Genomic DNA, 27759 nt, shown 5'->3' on the forward strand with positions numbered 1-27759 from the left:
ATTGGTGTACATCAGTTTTGTGACCCTTTAAATCAAAATGAAACTTGATTTGATAAATAGAAATCAGTAAAACCAGTACAAGGATCAATATAATTAGCTAAAACCATTAAAGGCGGGCTCCAGCATGGACACCGTCCATTACCTACAATCTATAAAATAATATGTGTATGTATTGTTATCATGTGTGTAAAATCAATATAAAAATGTGTGTGTGCATATGTGTTTACATTATACGTACATGTACACACATGTATTTTTATATCACACACACATACATGCTCGCATATCAACACATGCTGTTTTGTAGAATGAGATAACGAAAATAACCAAATACTTGAAGCAAGGGAAATAATCTTTGCTGGTTGTCTTGTTTCTGGTGAAACTGCTTCTCATATCAGTTTCATTTAATCTCAGATTTTAGTGAGGTGGGTATGGCTGGACTTTGTATCACAGTATTTACTGAGAATTCTCCACTTGGTTGATAGCTGTCAGGACATTGCATCCTTCAAAAATTCCATGCTTCCTGAAATTTACCGACACTACTCCATACAAGTTTGGCCACCTTTCTCATTTCATTATGTCTAACACTCAAATGCATGCTTATAAGATGGAGAAAAGGAAAGAACCCAGAACAGCACCCATGACTTTTGGAAACATTTTCACACTCAGAATTGTTAAAGCATGTTGATTGTTTGGACACTGCATATTTTGAAAATTCCATGCTTCCTGAGATTCACTAATACTACTCATGTGCATTAACATCCTTTCCTTTTTATGGTTCTTTTACTGTTCACTTTTCTGTTTTAGATGTGTTACAGTGTATGAGGGTTTGTTGCATTCAAGAAACAAGGTTAAGAGGAGCTTTTGCCTGGTTCCTCTCAAACAAAGAACATAGATATAGGGCCACTGACCAAGTTTGTGACTGGTGCAAAGTCCCTTCCAAGCCTAAGGTGACATGGTGGTGGAACAGTGTAGGGTCACTGCGAAGAAGCAGGCCTGGAAGGACTGGGAAAGTGGTGGTAGCAGAAAACTATATCAGGTAGCTAGAAGGGAGGCTAAGATACATATATATTTAGCTTGGGGAGAAGTAGAAAGGAAGAAGTTTGCCAATGTTCTGTGGTATGAGGACCAGAGACTTGTGGTATTTTAAATTGCAAAACATTGTTTAAGAGAATATTATGTTGTAGGAGAGAACTGTGTTTGCATGTATGATAGTTCACTTGTAGTTGGTGATTCTGAAGAGTAAAAGGCTTGGAAATGCCACTGTGAAAGTCTGCTAAGTGCAGAGAATGCATGGGAGAAGAAAATTCTACTTAATGTGGACCTGACAGAGGAACCAGCTATCTGGATTGATTGCAGCTTGTTACAAAGATATCAAATTGTTGGAGCAGGTGATGAAAGTTACAGAAAAGGTCATATCTCAATCAATTAAGAAGAGAGTTAGTGTAGATGAGATGCAGTTTGGATTTTTGCCAGAAAGAAGCACAACAGATGCTATATTCTTGGTTGAGGCAACTGCAGAAATATTTAGCCAAAAATAAACTTGTACTTGGCTTTTGTTCACATGGAGAAAACTTTTGACAACATCCTCTGCTCCATCATCCGGTGATCAATGTAGAAGCTAGGGATAGATGGGTGTTTGGTGAGAACAGTACAAGTCATATACAAGGATGCTGTTGGTAAGGTGAAGGTTGCCCATGAATATAACAGTGTACAGGTAGGAATTCAGCAGAGATCAGTTCTCAGCCCCCTCTTGGCCATAATTGATGAATTTAAGACTGGCAGTTCTTGAAAGCTCCTCTACTTTGATGACTTTGTTCTTATAGCTGATTCACTACCTGAACTAGAGAATAATTTTCAGGTGTGAAAGAGGGGTCTGGAACCAAGGAATCTTAGAGTTAATTTAGCAATAACCAAAGTCCTTGTAAGTAGGGAAACACACAAATCACTAATCCCTTGAGGGAGATGACCCTGCTTGATGTGTTGAAAAGGTGTTGGTAGAAACTCCATACAGTGTACCTTGTGCAAGCTATGGACACATAAGTGGTGCAGTGGTATCCGGGGAAAGTTAACAAAGAAAATAGTCTTTGTGTATGGCTGATATGTGGGTGCAATAAATACTTAGAAGCGGCAGAGAATAGAATCCGTCAGATATCTGGGGTGATCCTTAGAATTAGTAAATAGCTTCCATTACCTAGGCAACCAAGTTAGCAGTGGAGGAGAGAACTCTAGGATGGGAAAAGTTCAGAGAACTACTACCTTTGTAAGTAACAAGGGGCCTTTCCCTCAGAGTGAAAGACAGATTTTATGATGCCTATGTATGTACAGCTGTGCTATGTGGCAGTGAAACGTGTGCTTTGACTACAGTGTACATGTGAAGGCTTCAAAGAAATGAAGCTGGAATGCTTCGCTGGATAGATAATGTCAGTGTACCTGTACTACAAAGTGTAAATGGTTTAAAGAGAAAAATTAGGTATAAAAGGCTTTAGTTGTAGTGTGCAAGAGAGAGGATTATGATAATATGGTCATGTGGTGCACATCGATGAGGACAGCTGCATGAGGAAGTGACTATCTGTAATTTTGGTAAGAATATAGGAAGACATGGGGTAATGGTAACAGGAGATATTCAGGTGTTGAGTCTCAATGAGAAGATGACAAGAGAACAACACTTTTGGCAGTTAGGTTTGAGAAGATATCAAACTAAAAACAAAAATGTGGCAATCCATGTCTATAGGCATGTCCTCTATGGCCATGCTTTCCCTCTCACACACACATAATTCTGTTCTATATCATATTTCCCCACAATCTATTTTCTCCAACTCCTGCCAACCACTGCAGCAGCCCCAGCTCTCTTCCTCATATGCTTCACACTCTCCATGCCCTCATATATCTTCCATACACCCACCGCTCCAGCCACTTCCAATTCCTCTCACCATCACTTGCTATCTCTGCTTTCTATAAATATCTTCCCTCACACTCTTATGCAACATCTCCCTCCTCTAACCCCTCTATACTACTTCTACTGCCCCCACTGTTTCCTATGAGCAGGTCCTCTCTCACTAACTGTCTCTCTATCACTCCTAACTCTCTCATCTTCCTCTCCTTCCTTGTAAGAGGGCTACCTTTGTCCCTATATCATACTCTAATCTTTCTGTTCAGCTCCCTCCCTCTGTTGAGATCCTTGTCTTATGAGTTTGTGGGTGCTGGTACTACATAAGAAACACCCATGTTAGTGTCATAAAAACACCCACGTTCATGCGATGTGAAAATCACCCCTGATGGTGCCACGTAGAAAACATCCAGTACACTCTGTAAAGTGGTTGGCTTTAGGAAGGGCATCCAGTTGTAGAAACCATGTAAAAACTGATAATTGGAGCTCTCTGACTTGCTAGCTCCTCTCAAACTTATGCCATCATGGAAAGTGCATGTTAAATATGATGATATGGTGTATGTACTTTTAGATTTCATTGTTGTCTTTCTTTAATTGACTCATTGTTGCTTTCTGTCTCCTATTTTAACCTTTTTCTAATGACTTGTAGTACAAGTGTGCACTGTTTGTTGTTGTTGTTGGCGGCGGCAGCAGCAGCTTCTTCTTCTTCTTCTTCTTCTTCTTCTTCTTCTTCTTCTTCTTCTTCTTCTTCTTCTTCTTCTTCTTTTCTTCTTCTTCTTCTTCTTCTTCTTCTTCTTCTTCTTCTTCTTCTTCTTCTTCTTCCTCTTCTTCTTCTTCTTCTTCTTCTTCTTCTTCTTCTTATTATTATTATTATTATTATTGAGTGAGAGAGCAGTTCATGCCATCAAAGTGACACTGGGGTAAAATATACGAAGCCCAATATACCCGTCTGATAAGGGTACACCAGGCACATGCATCACAACCATATGTGCGCGACATGGTGATCTCATATCAAGATAAACAGCACATGACCTTGCAGGTGGGGCCCAGTTAGAATTTTCTTCTGGTCGAATAACCCACCCCGCTCAAAAGGTCCCTGAATAAGGATTGTTTAAGGATGTTGAACGAAACACCCATGTTTCCAGAAGTGAATTATTCAAACCCCAAAGAATCCCTCTCAACACACGGCTATGATGCTCCCCCACTACTTCTGCTCGTGATCAGAGATGCACATATCGTCAGCCACTAAGGGACATGCTCAACTGGTTAAAGTCAAACAACTGACAAGCAAATCTGTGGTATTGAGCAGAATATTTGCTGTAGCCCATCTTTTATACCAAGACAAAATTATTAGTATTATTATTATTATTCTCCTCCCCCCTCTCAGAACATTCGGTCTTGTTTGTTCTGGTAGATTCTGTGAGAGTAGACAGCTTTCAGAGCTCCCTCCTCCACTGCCCTTCCTAGTGCCAGCAATTTTATGGCACAGATTTTATATATATATATATATATATATATATATATATATATATATATATATTTCTTTCCTTTTTTTCTCTCCTTCTTTTCTGTGTCCCTTCTGTAGAAGAGCGTAGGCTCGAAACGTAAAAGACTTTTTCTATTCCTGAGTGTTATACTAATACATCTGTTTGTTTTGTACACCACCTGTCTTTGTCTTTTGTTTTTTTTTCCGTAAACTCTCCCTATATATATATATATATATATATATAAAGTAATCATGGTAATAATAGTAATACTCCTTTTGCTCTCTTTTCTGTAGTTCAAGTCTCATGAATGGGTCTTCTCATTTCCTTCTCAAATTGCTTCTTATAACATCCAGTATCATTGAAATTCAATAGAAAGCTGGTAAATGATAGTTATGGGTTTCAAATCCCATTGCTAGCTGTGGATATTTTTATGAAAATGATGCTATTAATGTTGAGTAATTTTGTTCATCTTCTGAATTTTCCAATTCTTTTTATTTTATTCATTTTCATATTTAAAAAAAATTTCCTCTTTTATTGTTTCAGATGCCACCACCAAACCAAAGGCCCTCTGATGACCAACCCTTCCCCCTCCCATTGAATCGAGAAGTATCCTCAATACCAAAAGCTGGTACCAACGAGACTTGGGTTTATCCTTCTCAACAGATGTTCTGGAATGCAATGCTTCGGAAAGGTATGTTTTGTATCTTTTTATTTTTTACATGACACATATGTTTTTGGTTTTTGAAAATACAACATTGAACAAAGAATATTGTAATATTTGAATGAAACCATTTTACATTGTGGAACAAGTTGCTTCTGTATGATAAAACTTAATATTTATTTAGCTGTCAATCAGTGAGATATTAGACTAAATCAATTAAAGATCAGACAACATACTCCGTGTTTGTCAATTTGTATTCTGTCATCTGTAACTTCAACACAAGAAAGTCTCTTTTTCTAGTATGAACCTTATGAAATTTTGCTCATCATACATTGAAGGGCAAATCTTTCAATTTATAATTTAACAAACATAGTGTAGCATTTAGTACACTGTATATTACTCTACATTCTTGTTTATCACCAAAGCAAATTGACTTTTAAAATGTGAATAAAACAAACCTGTTTTTGTAATCCAGATTTTCCATCCAATGTAAGCACAGGAATCAAACATTGGATTGAAAGAACTGAATAGTGGTTTAAATATCAACACAATTATTTCTTCTTCCTCTTTTTCTTCTTTCTTCCTTTCTCCAACGACACCCCTTCCAGATTCACAGGTACCCACCCACACACACACACACACATACCTTCACAAAACAATAATAAAAAGAAATCCAGACAATTGTTTTTTGAAATGGCCAATTTCTAGAAACCAAAAACCATTTACAGTTGCAAAAAATAAAAACAAAAATTTGCATTGATTAGTCTTAACAACTTGACCATTCCTCCTTAACATTTCTTTCAGATACAAAAACCCAAACACACGCACCACACACGCGTGCACATAAACACACACACACACAAACACTCTCTCACAAGACAATGATAAAAAGGAAATATAATTTATGGTCTTCTTTCTCTCCCTTTTCTTCTTTCCTTTCTTTTTCTCTAACACTACTTTCAGATACAAACACACACACACACACACATGCTCTCTCACTTTCTCCCCATTCATCACCCTCTTGTACTCTCTTATATCCCTCCCTACCACTACACACTCAATAACACTATAAGATGTTCAAATTTTTTCCCCAAGATCTTAGACACCCCCCCCTTGGAGTGAACATCCTGACTAACTACAAAAGAAACCAGCAAAACATTTTTTTCTTCTTCCCACTCTCCCTTTTCTTCCTTCCCCTCTTTTTCTCTAACACTACTTTCAGATACAAAAACACACACACACACTCTCTCTCTCTCACTTTCTCCCCATTTATCACCCTCTTGTACTCTCTTATATCCCTCCCCACCACTACACACTCAATAACACTTTAAAATGGCCAAATTTTTCCACAGGAAATTTTAAAAATCCACTAGAATGGACGTAATTTGAAAAATCCACCAGAATGGACGAAAGCGCTAATATATGATATATGATAAAAGTTATATGATGTATAAAAACATGTAATATTCAAATAAATATCTGTAAATATAAAACCATCCGAATTTCTGAGTACCTCATTTCTTCTAATATAAAATACCTATACATCATCTCCAAACCTTCTAACATATACATATATATAAATATATATATATATATATCTATATTGGATGAAATGAAGTAATCAGAAGATCGGATGGTTTATATTTACAGATATTTATTTATATATTACAGTTTTTACATATATATCATATCATTTAGATCATTAGCGCTTTCTCCCATTCTAGTGGGGTTTTCATGTATGAATAAATATTTTTTTTTTTTTTAGTGTTAGAAAATTTGGACTAGTCTGCTGATAGGTTTTTCTTTAAAATTAGCCATGCACTTTTTTGTTTTGCTCTGTGTGTAGTTCCTGTTTCCTGTTCATTTTGATGAGGGGGTCATTGCCATGATGCACCCTATTGTAATTGAACCGAAGTGGTGAGCTCTCAAAATGGCCATTGATGTATTTGAATTGACCTTGTGGAAGTCTGTTTGCTCATGAACTCTAATCTACCATGGTTTTAAAAATTGAACTTTGAACGTACTTTGTGTGAGGGGAGTAAAAAAAAATATTTTATAATAATTTTAATCGTTTGATAAAACATCTTTAATTGTTTGAAACTATATTTTATCTTAGTTTATGAGTTTTTTGGTAGTATGGTACACTCGAGAGTTTTTATGAATTTTTAGTTGTTTATATTTAGCTTTTTGATAGGCCGTTCTATTTGTATTTTATTCACATATACATTTTTACCTTCTGTGTTTTTATGTATAAATATATATATATATTCTTTTTAGATGTTTAAGAACCATAGTAATATTTATATATATGATTAAATATTTGAGGTATGGTGTTATATAACATCCTATGCCCACTTATGCATAAATATATACATATGGATGTAAGTATGTACATATACATATGTATATATATGCATATATGTATATATATATCATCATCATCATCATCGTTTAACGTCCGCTTTCCATGCTAGCATGGGTTGGACGGTTCAACTGGGGTCTGGCAAGCCCGAAGGCTACACCAGGCCAGTCAGATCTGGCAGTGTTTCTACAGCTGGATGCCCTTCCTAACGCCAACCACTCCGAGAGTGTAGTGGGTGATTTTATGTGCCACCGACACAGGTGCCAGACGAGGCTGGCAGACGGTCACGCTCGGATGGTGTTTTTTATGTGCCACCGACACAGGTGCCAGACGAGGCTGGCAGACGGCCACGCTCGGAAGGTGTTTTTTATGTGCCAGACGAGGCTGGCAGACGGCCACGCTCGGATATGGTGTTTTCGGTGTTTTTCTTATGTGCCACCGACACAGGTGCCAGACGAGGCTGCCGAACGGCTACGATCGGATGGTGTTTGTTACGTGACCACGGCACGGAGGCCAGTCGATGCGGTACTGGCTACGGTCCCGTTTGGATGGTTTTCTTATGTGCCACCGGCACTGGTACCACAAGGATACAAATTCCATTGATGTTCATCTATTTTGATTTGGTTTGACTTGATTCGATTTGACTTTGATTTGATTTGCCTCAACAGGTCTTCACAAGTGTCACAAGCAGGAAGGTATGCACAGGTGGACTGACTACGTCCCAGGTAGAGGCCACGGGTTATGGCTTCACTAGTCTTGCCGGGTCTTCTCACGCACAGCATACTTCCATAGGTCTCGGTCTCTAGTCATTTCCATGGTGAGACCTAACGTTCGAAGGTTGTGCTTCACCACCTCGTCCCAGGTTTTCCTGGGTCTACCTCTTCCACGGGTTCCCTCAACTGCTAGGGATTGGCACTTTCTCACACACCTATCTTCATCCATTCTCGCCACATGACCATACCAGCGCAATCGTCTCTCTTGCACGCAACAACTGATGCTTCTTAGGTACAACATTTCTCTCAGGGAACTAACGCTCTGTCGAGTAAGTACACTGACATTACACATCCATCGGAGCATACTGGCTTCATTCCTCATGAGCTTACGCATGTCCTCAGCAGTCGCGGCCCATGTTTCACTGCCATGTAGCATGGCAGTTCGAACACATGCATCATACAGTCTGCCCTTTACTCTGAGCGAGAGGCCTTTAGTCACCAGCAGAGGTAAGAGCTCCCTAAACTTTGCCCAGGCTATTCTTATTCTAGCAGTTACACTCTCAGCGCACCCAACCCCACTACTGACTTGGTCACCTAGATAACGGAAGCTATCAACTACTTCTAATTTTTCCCCCTGGAAAGTGACGGAAGTTGTTTTCTGCAGATTTTCGGAGGTCAATGCTCCCGAGCATCTGCCACATATAAAAACTATCTTCCCAGTTAGCCTACCTTTGACATTGCTGCACCTCTTATGTGTCCATAGCTTACACTGGGTACATCTTATAGAGTTCTACCTACACCTTTTCTACAGATCGAGCAGGGCCATCTTGCTGAGGACATTTGTGGATTGCCTACCTTTCTACTTATTAGTACTTTGGTTTTAGCTAGGTTGACTCTAAGGCCCCTCGATTCTAAACCCTCCTTCCACACCTGGAACTTCTCCTCCAGTTCTGATAGTGACTCAGCAATTAGAGCGAGGTCGTCAGCATAGAGGAGCTCCCAGGGGCAACCTGTCTTGAATTCCTCTGTTATTGCCTGGAGGACTATGATAAATAGGAGGGGGCTGAGTACTGAACCCTGGTGGACCCCAACCTCTACTTTATATATTATATTTATGTATATATATATATATATATATATATATATATATATATATATATATAATGGCTGAAGATAGTTGTGTGCAAAGGTGCTACACCCTAGCAGTTGAGGGAACCTGTGGAAGAGGTAGACCCAGGAAAACCTGGGACGAGGTGGTGAAGCACGACCTTCGAACTTTAGGTCTCACCAAGGAAATGACTGAAGACCGAGTCCTATGGAAGTGTGCTGTGCATGAGAGGACCCGGCAGGACTAGTCAGGCCATATCCCGTGGCCCCTACCTGGGACGTAGTCGATCCACCTGTGCATACCTTCCTTCTTGTGACACTTGTGAAGACCTGCTGAGGCAAGTGAAAATCAATCAAAATAGATGAACATCAATGGAATTGTATCTTGTGGTACCAGTGCCTGTGGCACACAAGAAAACCATCCGAACGTGGCCGTAGCCAGTACCGCATCGACTGGCCTCCGTGCTGTGGGAACATGGTGGCACATAAAAACACCATCCGAAGACCCGGCAAGACTAGTCAGGTCATAACCCGTGGGCCCTACCTGGGACGTAGTCAGTCCACCTGTACATACCTTCCTTCTTGTGACACTTGTGAAGACCTGCTGAGGCAAGTGAAAATCAAATCAATCAAAACAAATCAAAATAGATGAACATCAATGGAATTTGTATCCTTGTGGTACCAGTGCCGGTGGCACACAAGAATCCATCCGAACGTGGCCGTAGTCAGTACCGCTTGTGGTACCAGTGCCGGTGGCACACAAGAATCCATCCGAACGTGGCCGTAGTCAGTACCGCTTGTGGTACCAGTGCCGGTGGCACACAAGAATCCATCCGAACGTGGCCGTAGTCAGTACCGCATCACTGGCCATCGTGCTGTGGGCACATAACAAACACCATCCGGTCGTGGCCGTTTGCCAGCCTCATCTAGCACCTGTGTCGGTGGCACATAAAAAGTAATCAGTACCGCTTGTGGTACCAGTGCCGGTGGCACACAAGAATCCATCCGAACATGGCCGTAGTCAGTACCGCATCACTGGCCATCGTGCTGTGGGCACATAACAAACACCATCCGGTCGTGGCCGTTCGCCTGCCTCATCTAGCACCTGTGTCGGTGGCACATAAAAACACCTTCCGAAGACCCGGCAAGACTAGTCAGGCCATAAACCATGGCCCCTACCTGGGACGTAGTCAGTCCACCTGTGCATACCTTCTTCCTTGTGATACTTGTGAAGGCCTGTTGAGGCAAGTGAAAATCAAAATCAAAATCAAATCAAAACAAATCAAAATAGATGAACATCAATGGAATTTGTATCTTTGTGGTACCAGTGCCGGTGGCACACAAGAGAAAACCATCCGAAAGTGGCCGTAGCCAGTACCGCATCGACTGGCCTCCGTGCTGTGGGCACATGACAAACACCATCCGATCGTGGCCGTTCGCCAGCCTCATCTAGCACCTGTGTCGGTGGCACATAAAAACACCATCCGAAGACCCGGCAAGACTAGTCAAGCCATAACCCATGGCCCCTACCTGGGACGTAGTCAGTCCACCTGTGCATACCTTCCTTCTTGTGACACTTGTGAAGACCTGTTGAGGCAAGTGAAAATCAAAACAAATCAAAATAGATGAACATCAATGGAATCTGTATCTTTGTGGTACCAGTGCCGGTGGCACACAAGAGAACCATCCGAACGTGGCCGTAGCCAGTTCCGCATCGACCGGCCTCCGTGCTGTGGGCACGTAACAAACACCATCCGATCATGGCCGTTCGCCAGCCTCATCTGGCACCTGTGTCGGTGGCACATAAAAACACCTTCCGAAGACCCGGCAAGACTAGTCAGTCCACCTGTGCATACCTTCCTTCTTGTGACACTTGTGAAGACCTGTTGAGGCAAGTGAAAATCAAAACAAATCAAAATAGATGAACATCAATGGAATCTGTATCTTTGTGGTACCAGTACCGGTGGCACACACTTTGTGGTACCAGTGCCGGTGGCACACAAGAGAACCATCCGAACGTGGCCGTAGCCAGTTCCGCATCGACCGGCCTCCGTGCTGTGGGCACGTAACAAACACCATCCGATCATGGCCGTTCGCCAGCCTCATCTGGCACCTGTGTCGGTGGCACACAAAAACACCTTCCGAAGACCCGGCAAGACTAGTCAGTCCACCTGTGCATACCTTCCTTCTTGTGACACTTGTGAAGACCGGTTGAGGCAAGTGAAAATCAAAATCAAAATCAAATCAAAATAGACAAAATAGATGAACATCAATGGAATTTGTATCTTGTGGTACCAGTGCCTGTGGCACACAAGAATCCATCAGTGCTGTAGTCAGTGCGGTGGGCACATGACAAACACCATCCGATCGTGGCCGTTCACCAGCCTCATCTAGCACCTGTGTCGGTGGCACATAAAAACATCATCCGAAGACCGGCAAGACTAGTCAGGCCATAACCCATGGCCCCTACCTGGGACGTAGTCAGTCCACCGGTGCATACCTTCCTTCTTGTGACACTTGTGAAGACCTGTTGAGGCAAGTGAAAATCAAAACAAATCAAAATAGATGAACATCAATGGAATTTGTATCTTTGTGGTACCAGTGCCGGTGGCACGTGGCACATAAGAAAACCATCCGAACGTGGCCGTAGCCAGTACCGCATCGACTGGCCTCCGTGCTGTGGGCACGTAACAAGCACCATCCGATCGTGGCCGTTTGCCAGCCTCATCTGGCACTGTGTCGGTGGAACATAAAAACACCATCCGAGCGTGGCCGTCTGCCAGCCTCGTCTGGCACCTGTGTCGGTGGCACATAAAAACACCATCCGAGCGTGGCCGTCTGCCAGCCTCGTCTGGCACCTGTGTCGGTGGCACATAAAAACACCATCCGAGCGTGGCCGTCTGCCAGCCTCGTCTGGCACCTGTGTCGGTGGCACATAAAAACACCATCCGAGCGTGGCCGTTTGCCAGCCTCGTCTGGCACCTGTGTCGGTTGGCACATAAAATCACCCACTACACTCTCGGAGTGGTTGGCGTTAGGAAGGGCATCCAGCTGTAGAAACACTGCCAGATCTGACTGGACTGGTGCAGCTTTCGGGCTCCCCAGACCCCAGTTGAACCGTCCAACCCATGCTAGCATGGAAAGCGGACGTTAAATGATGATGATGATGATATATATATATATACATACATATCATCATCATCGTTTAAGATCCGTTTTCCATGCTAGCAATGCTCAATGCTCAAGAGGAGCTAAAAGTGACATGTTGTGGTAATAGCAGTATTGATTGGAATTCTTCTGAATTAATTCATGGGTAGCGACTGTTCTGAATATATCGTTTTTAATATTTGCATGGGTATTATTCTATGGCCCTTGTAGTAGTGTCATCTGTGGTGGAAGCATTCAAAAGAGGTTTTTGTTTTGCGATAATATATGACTCTTTGCTAATGCAAAAGGCCCTTTGTTACCAGCAGAGGTAGGGGGTCTCTAACCTTCGCCCTGGCTATTCTTATTCTAGCAGCTACACTCTCAGATCATTCCTCACCCCCACTGACTTAGTCACTTAGGTAATGGAAACTATGAACTACTTCAAGTTTTTCCCTCTGGCATGTGATGGAATCTGTTTTCTGTATCTCTTCAGTATTTATTGCACCTGTGCATCTGCCACACAAAAAAAATCAACCTTCCTTTGATATTGCAGCACTTTTTGTGTCCATAGCTTACACCAGGCAAAGCTGGGAAGCTGCAATAGACTAATTAGGCAAATTAGGTTAACTCTCTCCCTAATTAGTTGGGCTATGACTCTCTAAGATTCATCATCTTATCCAACAATTTGATTTACAATACATCTGACTGGACCGTAATCCACAGCACCAGATATTTTAATCATGATGGATCAAGGGGCTTTCCCTGTCTTCATATCCTTAATTGCTTTATCTACCAGGGTACTGTTGATTCGGGTAGCTGGTCCCTCAATTGGGTCAACATTTGGCAGACTCTCCTCTTCCCTTTCATTCTCCACATTCAGCAGTCTTTCATTATGGCATTTCCAAGTCTCTTCCTTTGCAGAATCATTAGATGCAAATGCACCATCATGCATTTTGACACATTTCTCTCCTATGACATCACGATTTTCTCTCACACACTGTCTTGCAATCCAAAGCACTTGAGTTCTTTCATCCTTACATTGCTGAACAAACGCAAACTTCTTTCCTGCTTCTCCTTTAACTACATATATTTGTCTACTAGCTTCCTTTCTGGCTTTCTGATACAGTTCCCTGCTACCCCCACTCTTCCATTTCTTCCAGGCCCCTTTCTTTGCACTAATGGCCCTGTCAACTGCATCATTCCACCATCACATTTCCCTAGGTCTGGAAGGGATTTTGCACCAGCCACAGATTTGGTCTGTGGTACTCAGCAAGCTGTCTTGCAGTAATTCCCAGTTGCCCTCTATGTCACAAGTATGTCCTACCTCTCATCAAATTTCTCAATTAGGATGTCCCTAAATCTCTGACCATATGAAGGGTCCTTAAGCTTCCAAATCCTTCTTTTCCAGATTGGTCTGCTTTTTGGCATCCTTCTGACTTAAAGTATAAAGTCACTAGTGACGAGTCTATGCTGGGGGATACATTCTTCACCAGAGGGGGTCTTTATATTTAAGAGCAACCATGCATCCCACTGCCTGGTGAGAATGTAATCAACCTGGTTAGCGTAGCCACCTGATTGATATTTAAGCATTTGATCAAATTCATCCTATGACAATTCTTGACATCCTATGACATCTGATCAAATTCATCCTATGTTTGCAGAACTATTTCCTGAGGGAAACGCAATCTTTCAGGATGATAATACACCAATTCACACAGCTGAAGTTGTCAGTGAATGGCACATTCTAGTGAAGTTGAACATCTTATCTGGCCACCAGTCCCCAGATCTCAATATTATTGAACATTTATGATGCATTTTAGAAAAACAAGTCAGGAGTAGATATCCTCCACCATCATCACTGCAAGAACTGGAGACTGTTTTAATTGAAGAATGGACAAACATTCCTTTGGAAACAATTAAAACTTTGTACGAGTCCATACCTTGTAGAATTCAAGCTGTAATTACTGCCAAAGGCGGTCCTACCCCATATTAAGAGAAATTTGTTTGAAATTTTAAAGTGGTTCCTTATTTTGTGCAACCCTTGTATATGTATATCTGTGTGTGTGTTTGTGTGGGCATGCTTGCATGTGTGTATTTGTGTAAAAAGTATCTGTGTATTTGTGTAAAAAGTATATAAATCACTGGTGCTGGAGCACATACAAATCACCCAGTACACTGTAAAGTGGTTGGCATTAAGAAGGGCATCCAGCTGTGGAAACTGTTCTAAAACAGATAAGTGGAGCCTGGTACAGCTCTCTGCCTTGCCTCTTCCTCTTAAACCATACAACCCATGCCATCTTGGGAAAATGAACATTAAATGATGATCACACACACACACACGTAATGTTTGTCTCCAATCTTCCATTAAGTAAAGCATGTTTACTCATAGGGAAATATTACCTTGCTTTCAAACGGGCAAGTGACAGGGAAGGCATCCAGCAATAAAAAGATCTGCCTCAGGTTGATCTGTTTGAGCCATTGAAGCATTAGGAAGTGGCCATTAAAATGATGTTGATGATCTGTTTGTCTCTATAGTTGTCTGCTTATTTGTCTCGCTTTTTGCTCACTTGCTTCTCTGTCTTTTTATTTATTCCTCCCTACAGGATGGCAGTGGCATGCAGATGACATCAAACCAAAAGATATGGAATATATTGTCAAAATACACAATGCTAACAATGAACAGGCTTGGCAAGAAGTCTTGAAGTGGGAGTCTTTTCATTATCAGTAAGTTGAACCATTCAAGAACTGACTCCTTGTCTGTCTCTGTGTGTGTCCTAGTTTGTCTCTCTGTCTCCTTGTTTATCTATCTCTATCCTATTTTGTCTCTCTGTTTCCTTGTCTGTGTCCTTATCTCATTTTCTGTCTGTGTGTCTCATTTTCTTTCTCTGTGTCTGTCTCCGTGTTTGTCTCTCTGTTTTATGTCTTCCTTCATACCCGTCCCTACCCACACTCCCTCTTCCCCTCACTCTTATTTTTCAATCTAGTACTATCATCTGTTGGTCAACATACAATAGACTGTTGTAGTTTGCCATTTGTATAACTTACACCTTGTTATAACTTACAGCTCGCAGGATAGACTGTATGCTCAACTTTAATCTTTCAACCTCACCTCCTGTGCTGGTGCCATAATACAAAGCCATCAAATTGTGCCACTTCTTGAGAGACTGGTGGCCACAACAACCTTCTTAGTGCTGTTGTCACATAAAATCCACTCTAAATTCACTGATAAATGGTTGGCAAATGAGTACAGAAAGTGTAGAGTTGTGAGATCTGCATAGTCTTGTATGATGTGTATGAGCACCTAGTGTTTGGGGGAAATAGCTTCTAATAACAAATAACTTGGATTGTGATGACTTTTCCAACCCATTCCAGCATGAAAATCAGACAGTAAAGTGATGATTATGCTGATGATGATGATATATACACACACACATATATATATATATATATATATAAACAGGGTGTACCCAAAAAATGTATACACACTTTAAATAATTGTAAAGTAGGTGTTTATTGAAATACATTTCATTTTTAAAATTGACTGGATTCTACAGGCATTATCTAATTGTTTTATCTATGCCTGTTTTCAGATTGACATCTGTTCTGGCCCAGGCACTGGTGACAACACAAAGCATTAGAATCACAAACATCACGAAACAATTTGTTTCGTATTTGCATGCATTCTCATTCAATGACTGCTCAAATCTGACTGTTGCAGGTTTCATAGCATAGACTTTGTCTTTTAGGTACTCACATAAAATAAGTCTAGAGGTGTGAGGTCTGGTGAATGGAGAGGGTATTCAATGAAACCCCTATGTCCATTCCACCTGTTTGGCAGGATCTCATCAAGGAAAGATCTAACATTGCAATGGTAGTGTGAGGGGTGCCCCATATTGCTGAAAATAAAACTCCTCATCTTCAAAGTCTTCTCTAATGCTTGGCATGACAGATTTGCAGCAAGTTTAAGTAAACAGGACCAGTCACAGTAGCATCAAAAAAGAATGGTCCAATTAATCCTCTTGATGATAAGCAACATCTCACTGTAACTCATGGTAAATTAACCCTTTCGTTACCAAACCGCCCAATGCTACCCGAAAAAATTTTGGTTCATTTGACCAAGCCACCCAAAACCGCCCATAATCACCTATTCATATTAAAATGAGAATATCAGAGCAATCTCAGTACATTCATGAAAATATGTGATTATACTTCGTAAACAGTTCATCTACAGTTTTGTACAACAATCGACATATAATTTTCATTCTGTGAATTTTGGGAGATTGATTTCCAAATTTGTTCCTGTTGTGTTTTCAAAATTTGTAATTCTGACAAAAAATGGATATGAATTTCATTCTGTCAAACAGTGAGTCAGAATTCGAAGGATTTTCCACTGAAGACCTTGATAAATCTAACTCTATGACCGAAAAAGAAAAAAGCACGTGGTATTTGGTAATGAATCTGATGTTTCATTTTCCCAAAGTGAAAGCGATAAAGAAAACGAATTGGCTCCTGAATGGAGTGAAAATTTAAAAACTGTTTCTTTCAGTGATTGTTCTGAAGAAACTGGACCAAGTTACAGTCTTTCTAAGGAGAGTAACGTGTTAGACTATTTCTTTTTACTTTTTCCAATGAGCCTATTTGAAATCATTACGGCGGAAACAAACCGTTACACTGAAAGTAAACAAAGCGAAAAAAAGGATAGTTTGTGGTTTCCCACTAGCTTAAATGAAATTAAGGCATATTTTGCCATAAATATTATTATGGGTTTTAGAAAGTTACCCAGAATAACAATTTACTGGAGTTGCGATGAGCCCTTTAGAGATGAATATGTCTCAAGTATAATGACGAGGACACGATTTTTGAAATTGACTCAGTATTTACATGTAAGAGACACAAGCAGTACACCAGTGCGTGGAGAACCAGACTTTGATCCCTTATTTAAAATAACACCCCTCATTGACTGTGTTCAAAAGACATATAAAACTGTTTATAAACTATGGAGATATTTATCTATTGATGAGGGTATGGTGGGCTATAAAAGCCGAGTGCATTTTTGACAATATATGCCAGGAAAGCCCACAAAAAGGGGAGATCAAAGTTAGGAAGATTTGTGAATCAAATACTGGTTACTGCTCGGGATTTGAATTTTATACTGGAAAAAGAGACAATTATGTAAGTCAGCATGGCCTAGGGTATGATGTGGTCTGGAATTTATCCCTTCCATACCATAACCAGGGCCGTTTATTATTATTTGACCAATTTTTCAGTTCGGTCAAACTTGCGGAGAATTTAGATACTGTGGCTACACATACATGTGCTACAGTAATCGCTAGTAGAAAAGGACTGCCATTTTATATAAAAAAGCAAAATTTAAAAAAAAGGTGAAATAATTCAACGGCAGAAAGGAAATTTGCTAGCGACCGCATACAGAGATAAGAGGCAGATCAATTTTCTGTCTACCTGTGCACGGCCACATGTGGATGAAAATGGCATGCCGTTTGTGAACCTCGATTATAACAGGTACATAGGTGGTGTTGATCAGCTGAATCAGATGATGTCTTACTATCCAGTTGGCAGACCGGGGAATAAATGGTGGCGATACCTGGTTTGGTATATAGTAAACATGAGTATTACTAATGCATTTATACTATATACCAAATCGGGACCGGATTGATAGCGATGCAGATATAGCAACGCAACTAAGAGCTAGTTATTCCTCAAAAAATAAATGTAGGGATAAAAAACAAAGCGTGCCTGAGGAATATCCCTCTCAATTCAGCTGATCTCCATAAATTAGAAAAAATCGAGGGTCGCAAAAAGCAGTGTCACGAATGCCTTCATCAAAAAAGGAAAGCTCCTAGTGGAAGGGTTGTTGAACCCTAACTTTCCAATGTGCATTCTGCAAGGTTGCATTATGTAGAGTAGGGTGCTTTACAAGTTTTCATGATAGGATATTGTTTGATTTGTATATATGTGTGATTTGATTTTATAAATATTTTCAAATTTTATTCGTTTTTCTTTTTCTTTGTGTAATTTTAATTTACCTGTAAGGTGAGTGACGAATTTTGATTAATTTCTTTTTTAAATCATTATTGTATCTATGTATGTATCTATACATTATTGTATGTGGGAGAGCTTATTTAATCTAGTTGATGGTGTGTGTTTATTTTGCTTTCTAGTTTTCTTCACAGACAAATTCCAGTCTTTCATTTTACTTATACCTTCATGGTACATCTGTCTTTTGTGTGTTTAAATTCACCTGATGAATCCAGTAATGTGCACAACTCTTCTATAGTAAAATTTTGTTGTATACCCAATTGAATATTAGCTAATAACCCATTTTCTATAGTGATGTTTGAACAAAAATTTTAATAATTTTATATTTTATTGAATTTACCTGTATCTACCTGCAATTAGAGTCACTTTGTGACAAAAATTATGGTATAGAATTGGCTGAAAACCTTTTGTTAAATTATTTTACAAAAATCACATTAATATATTGATAAATAAAAAAGTTATAGTTGTTTAATGAAACCAGGCTAAATTCATGATTATGTTAGAAATTGATTGAAACACATAAGGGGTATATTTTGGTTAGAAATATAGTAACAAAAGGGTTAACATAATGTTCCACCATAGCATGGATAATCAGGTCCCCAGTACGTACTATTGTGGCAGTTAATTGAACCATTTAATTTGAATGTGGCCTCATCACTCCACACAATCTTTGTTGGAAAGTGTGCTTCTTTTACACATCGTGCCAAGTACCACTCACTCTTCAGTCTGGTTCATCCTCATTAATAGCATGTATTAATCTTGGAACATAACTTTTCCATTGACAACACTTCAAAATGCGTTGGACAGACGATTTTGAAATTTTAACCCTAACCTCATGCCTTGCTCACTCGCCCCATAGATTTTCTTGGATTTTGGTGACACGTTTCCAGCACTCCTTGCTTTTTTGGGGTTGTCAATGTTCATGATCTTCTGGAATGCTTCTCGTTGACATTCTGAATAGTTCCATCGGCTTCAAACTTGTCTCTAATTCGAGGGGATCTATTTGAAACTCCCTCCTAAACTGTCTTTACACTTCAACTGTGTTTACACACATTCAGTAGCAATTTAGAATAAATTTCCTTTTTTCAAAGCTTAGTCTGACTGCCATCATTAATTCCAATGAGTTTAATCTGGAAAGAAAAACATTGATTGAGTTATTAGCTGCTAAAGTGTGTATACATCTTTTCGGGACACTCTGTATATATATATTTTCAATGTATGTAATGCAGTGAAGTGTTGTAGAAAATAAAATTGTGGTACTTTAGTTCCGGCCATTTTCGTTGAATTCAAATCCCATTGAAGCCAACTTTATCCATCATCCGTCTAAAGGAGATAAAAATAAATTATCTTTTAATTAGTAGATTAGCATACTTTCGTATCCTTGTATGTTGGAGAAAGAAAGTCTGTACATGGGGAAAGTATGTACAGGGGGAAAGAAAGTCTGTACATTATTATTACATACAACTCTATGCTGTCAACCATGTCTCATAGTGAATCGCTTACCAACCCGAAATGCCAATTGCTCACAGTTATTTACTTTATAACCATGAGACAGTCTACCTTTAGTCACTTCAGGGGTGGTCGGAATCCTTCCACAACACATAACTTTTTATACAGTACCTTGAATAAAGTACCTTTGAATCAGTTGATTTAATTAACCCCAATATCCTAGGGTATATGTAATCAACTGAAACAGGTGTCTTGAAGTCTTGAACTATGAGGCTGTAGCAGAGACCCAAATGATTTCTCTTAGTGCTGCAAGTGGACAAAGGGTAAAACCACATATTGTAACCTTTGTGAGGAGCAGTGACCTCCTTAGGAAGATAGTAATAGATCAGGGCTTGTCTAAGGTGTCTTGCAGTGGGACTGCATGGTACCTTGATCTTGTACTCTAGCCTGGATTGACCAAAACCTTGTGAGTAGATTTAGTAAAAGGAAACTGAAAGAAGCCTGACATTTATGTATATCATCATCATCATCAGCAGCAGCATTTAATGTCCATATTCTATGCTCTCCTGGGTTAGATGGTTCAACAGAATCTGATGGCTCCAAGGACTGTGTCATACTGCAGTGTCTGCTCTTGGCATGGTTTTTATGGCCAGATGCCCTCCCTAACTCCATCTGCTTTACAGTGCTTACTGGGTGAATTTTGTGTCAGCCACACTTGTCAGTTCTCTATGTAGTTGACAAAACTAAGAACCCCAAGGGAATGAGTTACTTTATTCTCGAAGATAAAAGAGTACGAGAGAGGGAGGCAAACAGTTTTTTGTAAAGGAGTTTCATGGTTACTTACACTTAGAATAAATGGGGAGAATGAACAAGTGGATCTGCAAAGAGCGAGTCTGATGTATCCAGGTGACCCCTAAGAGTGTAAAGGAGTGCAAGAGATGGGACACGGGAGAGGAGGTAGGCAACAACTGTAAAGATTGAGGTTAGGGTACATGAGTGTACATGGATATTTGTGTTCCCTTGTCTTGATTTGCTGTAAATGAGTGTAAGTAGTTGTGTCATTCATTTCTAATATTCTGAGAAAATGTCTGAATATGGGGAAATATTACCTTGCTTGAAAAGATGAAAGTTAAAACGACCAAAATGACAACAATGATGTTATTGTTGTGGATATTTACTCTCATGTCAGACCGAATGAAGGGATCTGGTTAACATTTTCCTGTGTTGGAAAGATTTAACTCTTGTTTTTTTTTATAGTTTGGGTGACGATATAGCGTCTTTCTTGGAATATCAGGTTCTTTAAGGGAGGTAACTTTCTAAAGCGACCTGAATCTAATTTTTCGGTTTGTAGGGTTTCAGAAAAAATGTTACCAAACTAAGCACAGTGGTTGACGGTGGTGGGGGAATATAATTAATTAAAATCTTTGAAGGCAGTGCTGAAGCATGTTTACTGTTCAATTATTGAGATCAGCAAAATAATAAAAGAGAGTGGTTTAAAACTAGAACTGCGCTACCCTGTTTCATATTTGCTGACTCAGCTGGCGTGCGTATGTGAAGGGACATAACTACATTAAACTACCATAAAAGAGTTGTTTCCCTTGATGTTTATTATGTATATATATATATATATATATATGTGTGTTGGTAAATGGATATGTAAGTAAACAGATAGGTAGGTATATAGGTAATACGGACAAACATACACATGGAGAACATATCTCGACATAACAGACGCACATACATAGTCACACAAACCCATACACATAGACAAACTCAAACATGCACACACAAAGAGTCAGAGGTACAGACACACATGAATATGCAGAATACACACATATAACGTACACACAGGCATACATCATCATCATCGATTAACGTCCGTTTTCCATGCAAACATGGATTAGACGGTTCGAGTGTGGTCTGGGAAGCCAAGAGGCTGCACCAGGCTCCAGCCTGATCTGGCAGTGTTTCTACAGCTGGATGCCCTTCCTAACACCAACCACTCTGAGAATGTAGTAGGTGCTTTTTATATGCCACTGGCACAGGAGCCAGAGGGGGTTGGCAACGACCACGATCGGTTGGTGCTTTTTACGTGCCACCAGCACAGAAGCCAGTGAAGGTGGCATGGGCATCGGCTACGTTCATATGGTGCTTTTTACATGCCACTGGCATGGGGGTCACAACTACAATTTCCATTTGGCTTTGATGTACTTGACTCAATAGGTCTCCTCAAGCACGGCATGTCATCCTACAATCCAAGGTACTTTTGAGTGGGCTGGTTATGCGACACTGGCGTAGGTTGCAGCTGTGAACTCACTTTATTTGCTGGGTCTTCACAGTCACAGCATATCTCCAGATGTCTCATTCTTTTTTCATTGCCTTTGTGAGGCCCAACGTTTGAAGGTCATGTTTTACCACCTCATCCCATATCTTCCTGGGTCTCCCTCTACCCCAGATTCCTTCCACTGTTGGGGAGTGGCACTTCTTCACACAGATCTCCTCATGCATCTGTAGTACATGGCCATACCAACGTGAATGTTTCTGTTGCATGCCACATCGGATTCTTCTTATGTCCAACATTTCTGTCAGGGCGCTTACACTCTGTTGTGTGTGCATCCAGCGGCTCATGCTAGCTTCATTTCTTTCAAACCTACGCATGTCTTCAGCAGTCACAGCCCATGTTTCACTGCCATGAAGCATGGCAGTTTGCACACATGCATCGTACAGTCTATCTTTCACTTTGAGCAAGAGACCCTTTATCACCAGTAGGTGTAGGAGCTTTCTGAACTTTGCCCAGGCTATTCTTATTCTAGTGGTAACACTCTGAGCATCCACTCCCACTACAGGCTTGGTCACCTAGGTAGTGGAAGCTATCAGCAACTTCTAGTTTCTTCCCCTAGCATTTGATGGAATCTGTTTTCTGAGCATTTGTGGTGTTTATTGCCCCTGTGCATCTGTCACATACGAAAGCGATCTTCCTAGTTAATCTTCCTTTGATGTTGCTGCACCTCTTATGTGTCCATAGCTTACACTTGGTACATCTTATGGAGTTTCTACCTACACCTTTTCTACAGATCGAGTAGGACCACGTACCTGAAGGGGTGTATGATGTGTTCACCTTCCTAATTACTAGAACTTTGGTCTTTGCAACATTGACTCTAAGGCCCTTCAATTCTAAACCTTGCTTCCACACTTGAAATTTCTTCTCTAGTTCAGGTAGAGATTCTGCTATAAGGGCTAGGTCATCAGCATAGAGGAGCTCCTAGGGGCAACCTATCTTAAATTCCTCTGTTATTGCCTGGAGGATTATGATAAGATGGGGCTGAGGGGTGACCCTTGGTGGACCCCTACTTCTACCTGGAATTCTGCACTATACTCATTTCCAATCTTAACCCTATTAATGGTATCTCTGTATAGGGCATGTACAGCCCTTATTAGCCATTCGTCAATCCCCAGTTTCTGCATTGCCCACCATTTAAGGGATCAAGGACCCTGTCAAAGGCTTTCTCCAAGTCCACGAAAGCCAAATTTAGGGCTTTATCTTTGGCTAGGTATTTCTCCTGCAGTTGCCATACCAGTAATACAGCGTCAGTGGTGCTTCTACCTGGCACAAAACTGAACTGCATTTCATCTAAGAAGACTCTCTCCCTAATGAGATGGGCTATGACCCTCTCCGTGACCTTCATCACCTGATCCAGTAGTTTGATACCCCTGTAGTTATTTCTATCTACAGCATCACCTTTACCTTTGTAGCAGTTGACTATGGTGCTGCTACGCCTTTCATTGAGTATGACTCCATCATGAACTACCTGGTTTACAATGCAGGTGACTAGGCCATAGCCCACACCACCAGATATTTTAAGCATCTCAGCAGTGATTTCTGATGGGCTGGGGGCTTCTCCTGGCTTCATATCCTTAATTGCTTTATCTACCAGGGTGCTGTCTATTCGCATAGCTGGTCCCTTTACTGGATCAACATTTGTCTGGCTCTCCTCATCCCATTTATTCTCAATGTTCAGCAGTCTTTCATATTGGCTTATCCAAACCTCTTTCTTTCATTAAAAGCAAGTGCAACATCATCCATGCGGACACATTTCTCTCCTGTGACATCAACATTTTTTCTCACACACTGTCTTGCAATCTAGAATACTTCAGTTCTTTGGTCCTCACATTGCTGGACTTTGACAATCTTCTTCTTTTCTGATTCGCCCTTTGCTATGTATACCTGTCACCCAGCTTCCCTTTTGGCTATCTGGTACGGTTCCCTGCTACCTCCACATGCATACGCACACACATAGGTACATGCATACACGGGTTTAGTTCACTGGTGATCTGAACGAATAGGTATGTTGTGTAAGTGCTATAATTAATCATCTGTTACATTCCAAGTTCACAGCTGAAGCTGGAGCTAGGGATACATAGCAGGCTTCCAAGGTAGCAGGTGTATATTAGAGGAAAAAAGCACAGGAAAACCAAGGCAGAACAAGTATTTCAAGTAATTTAGCATATTTAATTAGAGTAAGGTGAATGACTCCCTCTGGAAGATGGGCTGTGAACTTAATTCTCCTCTCTCTCTAATCATGCTGTTTTACTCTTTATTCTTCTGTAGACTATTTTATTCCTTTATGCACTGAATTCTCTGTTTAGAACTTCCCTACATACTTACCTTGTCTCTGATGAGAATACCCAGTGTATGGAGATGCTAACCTATCACTTGCGATATCCCAGCAATAGCTGTAAGACCTTCAATAATTAATTAATTACTACAAATTCACTTTATTCTAATTAAATATTCGAAATGACTTGAGATGCATGTCCTACCTTGATTTTGTTGTCCTTTTTCCTCTAATGTGTGTGTGTGTATGTGTGCACACTTTTATATATATGTGTACATGTGTGCACGCACAAACATTATAACTGAAGGACTAACTTCCAGTTATTTGTTTCTGATCATCAGCTGCAAAACTGAACCTTTTTTTTCTTTTGTAATATTCAGTGTTGGAATAAGGCAGCAAAAGTGGGCAGAAACGTTGGCATGCCAGGGGAAATGCTTAGTGGTATTTTGTCTTTATGTTCTGAGTTCAAATTCTGCCATTTTCGACTTTGCATTTCATCCTTTCAGGGTCGACAATTTAAGTACCTGTTGTGCACTGGGGTTAATTTAATCGACTGGTGCCCCCCCCCCCCAATTTCCGGCCTTGTGCCTAGAGTAGAAAAGAATACTCACTGCTGGGATATTGTTTTGAAATGCAAAATGATGATTGGAAATGAGAAACTTACAGTATTGGATATTGGAAACTTTAAGTTACAATGTAGTATAGAATCCTCCATGTTTGCATTGAGTTCTGGAATTCATTGCTTCTGACAAATCAATACACACACACACATAATCTTTTTCTTGTTTTAGTCACTGGATGGCAGCTATGCTGGGGACAGCAGCACCTGGAAAGATTTAGTCAAACAAGTTGATCTCTGTCCTTTTCTTTTTATTGAGCCTGGTACTTATTCTATCAAACCCTTTGTTACAGAACTGCTAAGTTACAAGGATGTAAACAAAAGGGCAATGTTTGTCAAATAGTGTGGGGGGTGAACACAGACAATAACACACACACACACACACACATGCATATTATATGGTGGGCTTCTTTTAGTTTCTCTCTATCAAATCCAGGTTGATTCACAGCTATATTAGAAGATGCTTGTCTATGCAGTAGGACTTGTCATGGAGCCTTGTGGTTAGGAAGCAAACTTCTTTACAATATACACACACATATTTGCTTTGAGTTATTTAAATGCTGATGATACATCCAAATTTATAAAAATAAAATTTAAGACTTTGGAAAATATTTTTTAATGTTTTGAAGCTTTTGTAGAATGTGTTCTTCCTCTTCATCACCATTTTATCGTCCACTTTTCCATGCTTGCATTGGCCAGATAGAATTCTTTCTATGACCAGATGCCCTTCCTGCCATTCTCTATCTCTCCATATCTTTCACTTATTGTGTATATCATTCCTTAATTTTATTTCTTTCAGTTACTGTGATACACCCAAGTTGAAGAGATTTGGTGGCAAGGCTACAGAATATTCTCCAAGAGCAAGAATACGGCAACTTCTTGGGTATGTTTGTGACTTTTGTCACAGCTTCATTTAGGTGTTCATAAGAACTTTTTGTGTATTTGTTTGTTTGTCTTTATCTTTCAGTGTGTGTGTGTGTGTGAGGTATTTTACCAGCCTCTATATATGTATGCTTGTAGGTAGCAGTGATATACTGAGATTTTATTCACTCTGCTATATAAGCCATTCTACAGATTTGTAAGTTTACTGCAAAGTGAAAATTCTTATCAATTATTGAATTGATTGACCCCCACCCTTCCTACTGGAATTTCTGGACTTGTTCTTGTCTTAGAAATGAGTGATTGATTAGCAGAATCATTAGAGCACTGGATATAATTCCTCCTGGTATTTCTTCTGGCTCTTCCTCTTTTGAAATCCCACTGAGGTTAATTTTTGCTTTTCATCCTTTCAGATTTGATTAAAATACCTCTCAAGTGTGTTGTATGTTTGCGTTTGACTTGAGAAAATAAATACCAGTTGAACACTGAGGTAATTTACTAGCTACCTTCTCTCCATATTTCTGGCATTGTACCTGTAACAGAAATAATTATGGTAAGGTAGCAAGCATATCAATCAAAATGCTTTGTGATATTTCTTCTAGTTTTTGCATTAAAATCCTGTTGAGGTCAGCTTTGTCTTTCGCTTGATAAAATAAATTACCAGTCAAGTATTTGGGTCAAGGTAAATGGATTAACTCTCACTGTGAAAATTACTGGCTGGCAAGCTGACAGAATCATTACTCACCAGGCAAAATGCTTACAAGCATTTCCTCTGTCTTAAGTTTCGAGTTCAAAATCTGTTGAAGTTCACTTTGCCTTTTATCCTTACAGGGTTGAAAATAATTACCTGTTGAACAGTGGGATCAATGTAATTGACTAGCCCCCACTCTCTAATTTCAGGCCTTGTGCCTATGGTAGAAAGAATTATTTTTATTATGGTGGTGAGTTGGCAAAATTGTTACTGCTCTGGACATTTCTTATGGTTTTATACTCTGAGCTCAAATGCCACTGAGGTTGCCTTTGCCTTTCATCCTTTCACGGTCAATAAAGTCAGTACCAGTCAAATACTGGGGTTAATGTAATCATCTCTTCCCTCCCCACAAAAGCTGCTGGCCCTGTGCCAAAATGTGAAACCATTTTTATTATTATTATTTATTTACTCTTTCAGCTATCCATTGCCATTTGATCGTCATGACTGGATAGTTGACCGATGTGGTCGAGAGGTTCGTTACATTATTGACTACTATGATGGTGGACAAGTGAACATGACAAACTTCCAGTTCACAATTCTGGATGTGAGGCCAGCGTTTGACTCATGGAGTGCATGCTGGGACAGGATGCGAGCATCAATGCTGCGGTGGGCTGCCTCGTTCATGCCCAAGGATCAACAGAACATCGAAACTGGCTCTGTACCTCACATCCAGCCAGAATCTACACAAGACTCTTCTTCACCTTCTTCAGGAAATGCCAGTTGAGAATACTTTTGCTTTCAAAATTGACAGAAACAAAATAGGTTTTTTTTTTTCATAATTTAATTTTTTTTACATTAAGTTAATTAATAAATTATAAATTACCCTTGTCCAGTTTGTCTTTGTCTTTTCCTCTTTTACACCCTCCTCTTTTTTTCATATGTGGAAAAAGTAGTTTAAAGAAAGATAACTGTATTGTTAACACCATTTGCAGACCTCACCACTCCCTATCATCATCATCATCATCATCATCATCATTTGATGTTTGGATCCAATGCTGACTTGAGCTGGAGAGTTTTACAG

The 27759-nt window shown here is 40.1% G+C and overlaps 1 protein-coding gene across 2 annotated transcripts in view; it reads left to right on the forward strand.

Moving 5' to 3' along the window:
* The window catches only part of LOC115222133 (cytochrome c-type heme lyase), a 43363-nt gene extending 15886 nt beyond the window's left edge, over window positions 1–27477 (forward strand). For both annotated transcript variants that reach the window (XM_029792266.2, XM_036511116.1), the window contains exons 3-6: window positions 4921–5068; window positions 14971–15091; window positions 25908–25991; window positions 27156–27477. In XM_029792266.2, coding sequence (XP_029648126.1) covers window positions 4921–5068; window positions 14971–15091; window positions 25908–25991; window positions 27156–27462 — 660 coding nt within the window. In that variant the 3' untranslated portion in view covers window positions 27463–27477. The remainder of the gene's footprint in view (window positions 1–4920; window positions 5069–14970; window positions 15092–25907; window positions 25992–27155) is intronic.
* Window positions 27478–27759: the final 282 nt, after the last annotated feature.

The sequence above is a fragment of the Octopus sinensis genome, linkage group LG19 (genome assembly GCF_006345805.1).
Source record: "Octopus sinensis linkage group LG19, ASM634580v1, whole genome shotgun sequence".
NCBI classification, from domain to species: Eukaryota; Metazoa; Mollusca; class Cephalopoda; order Octopoda; family Octopodidae; genus Octopus; species Octopus sinensis.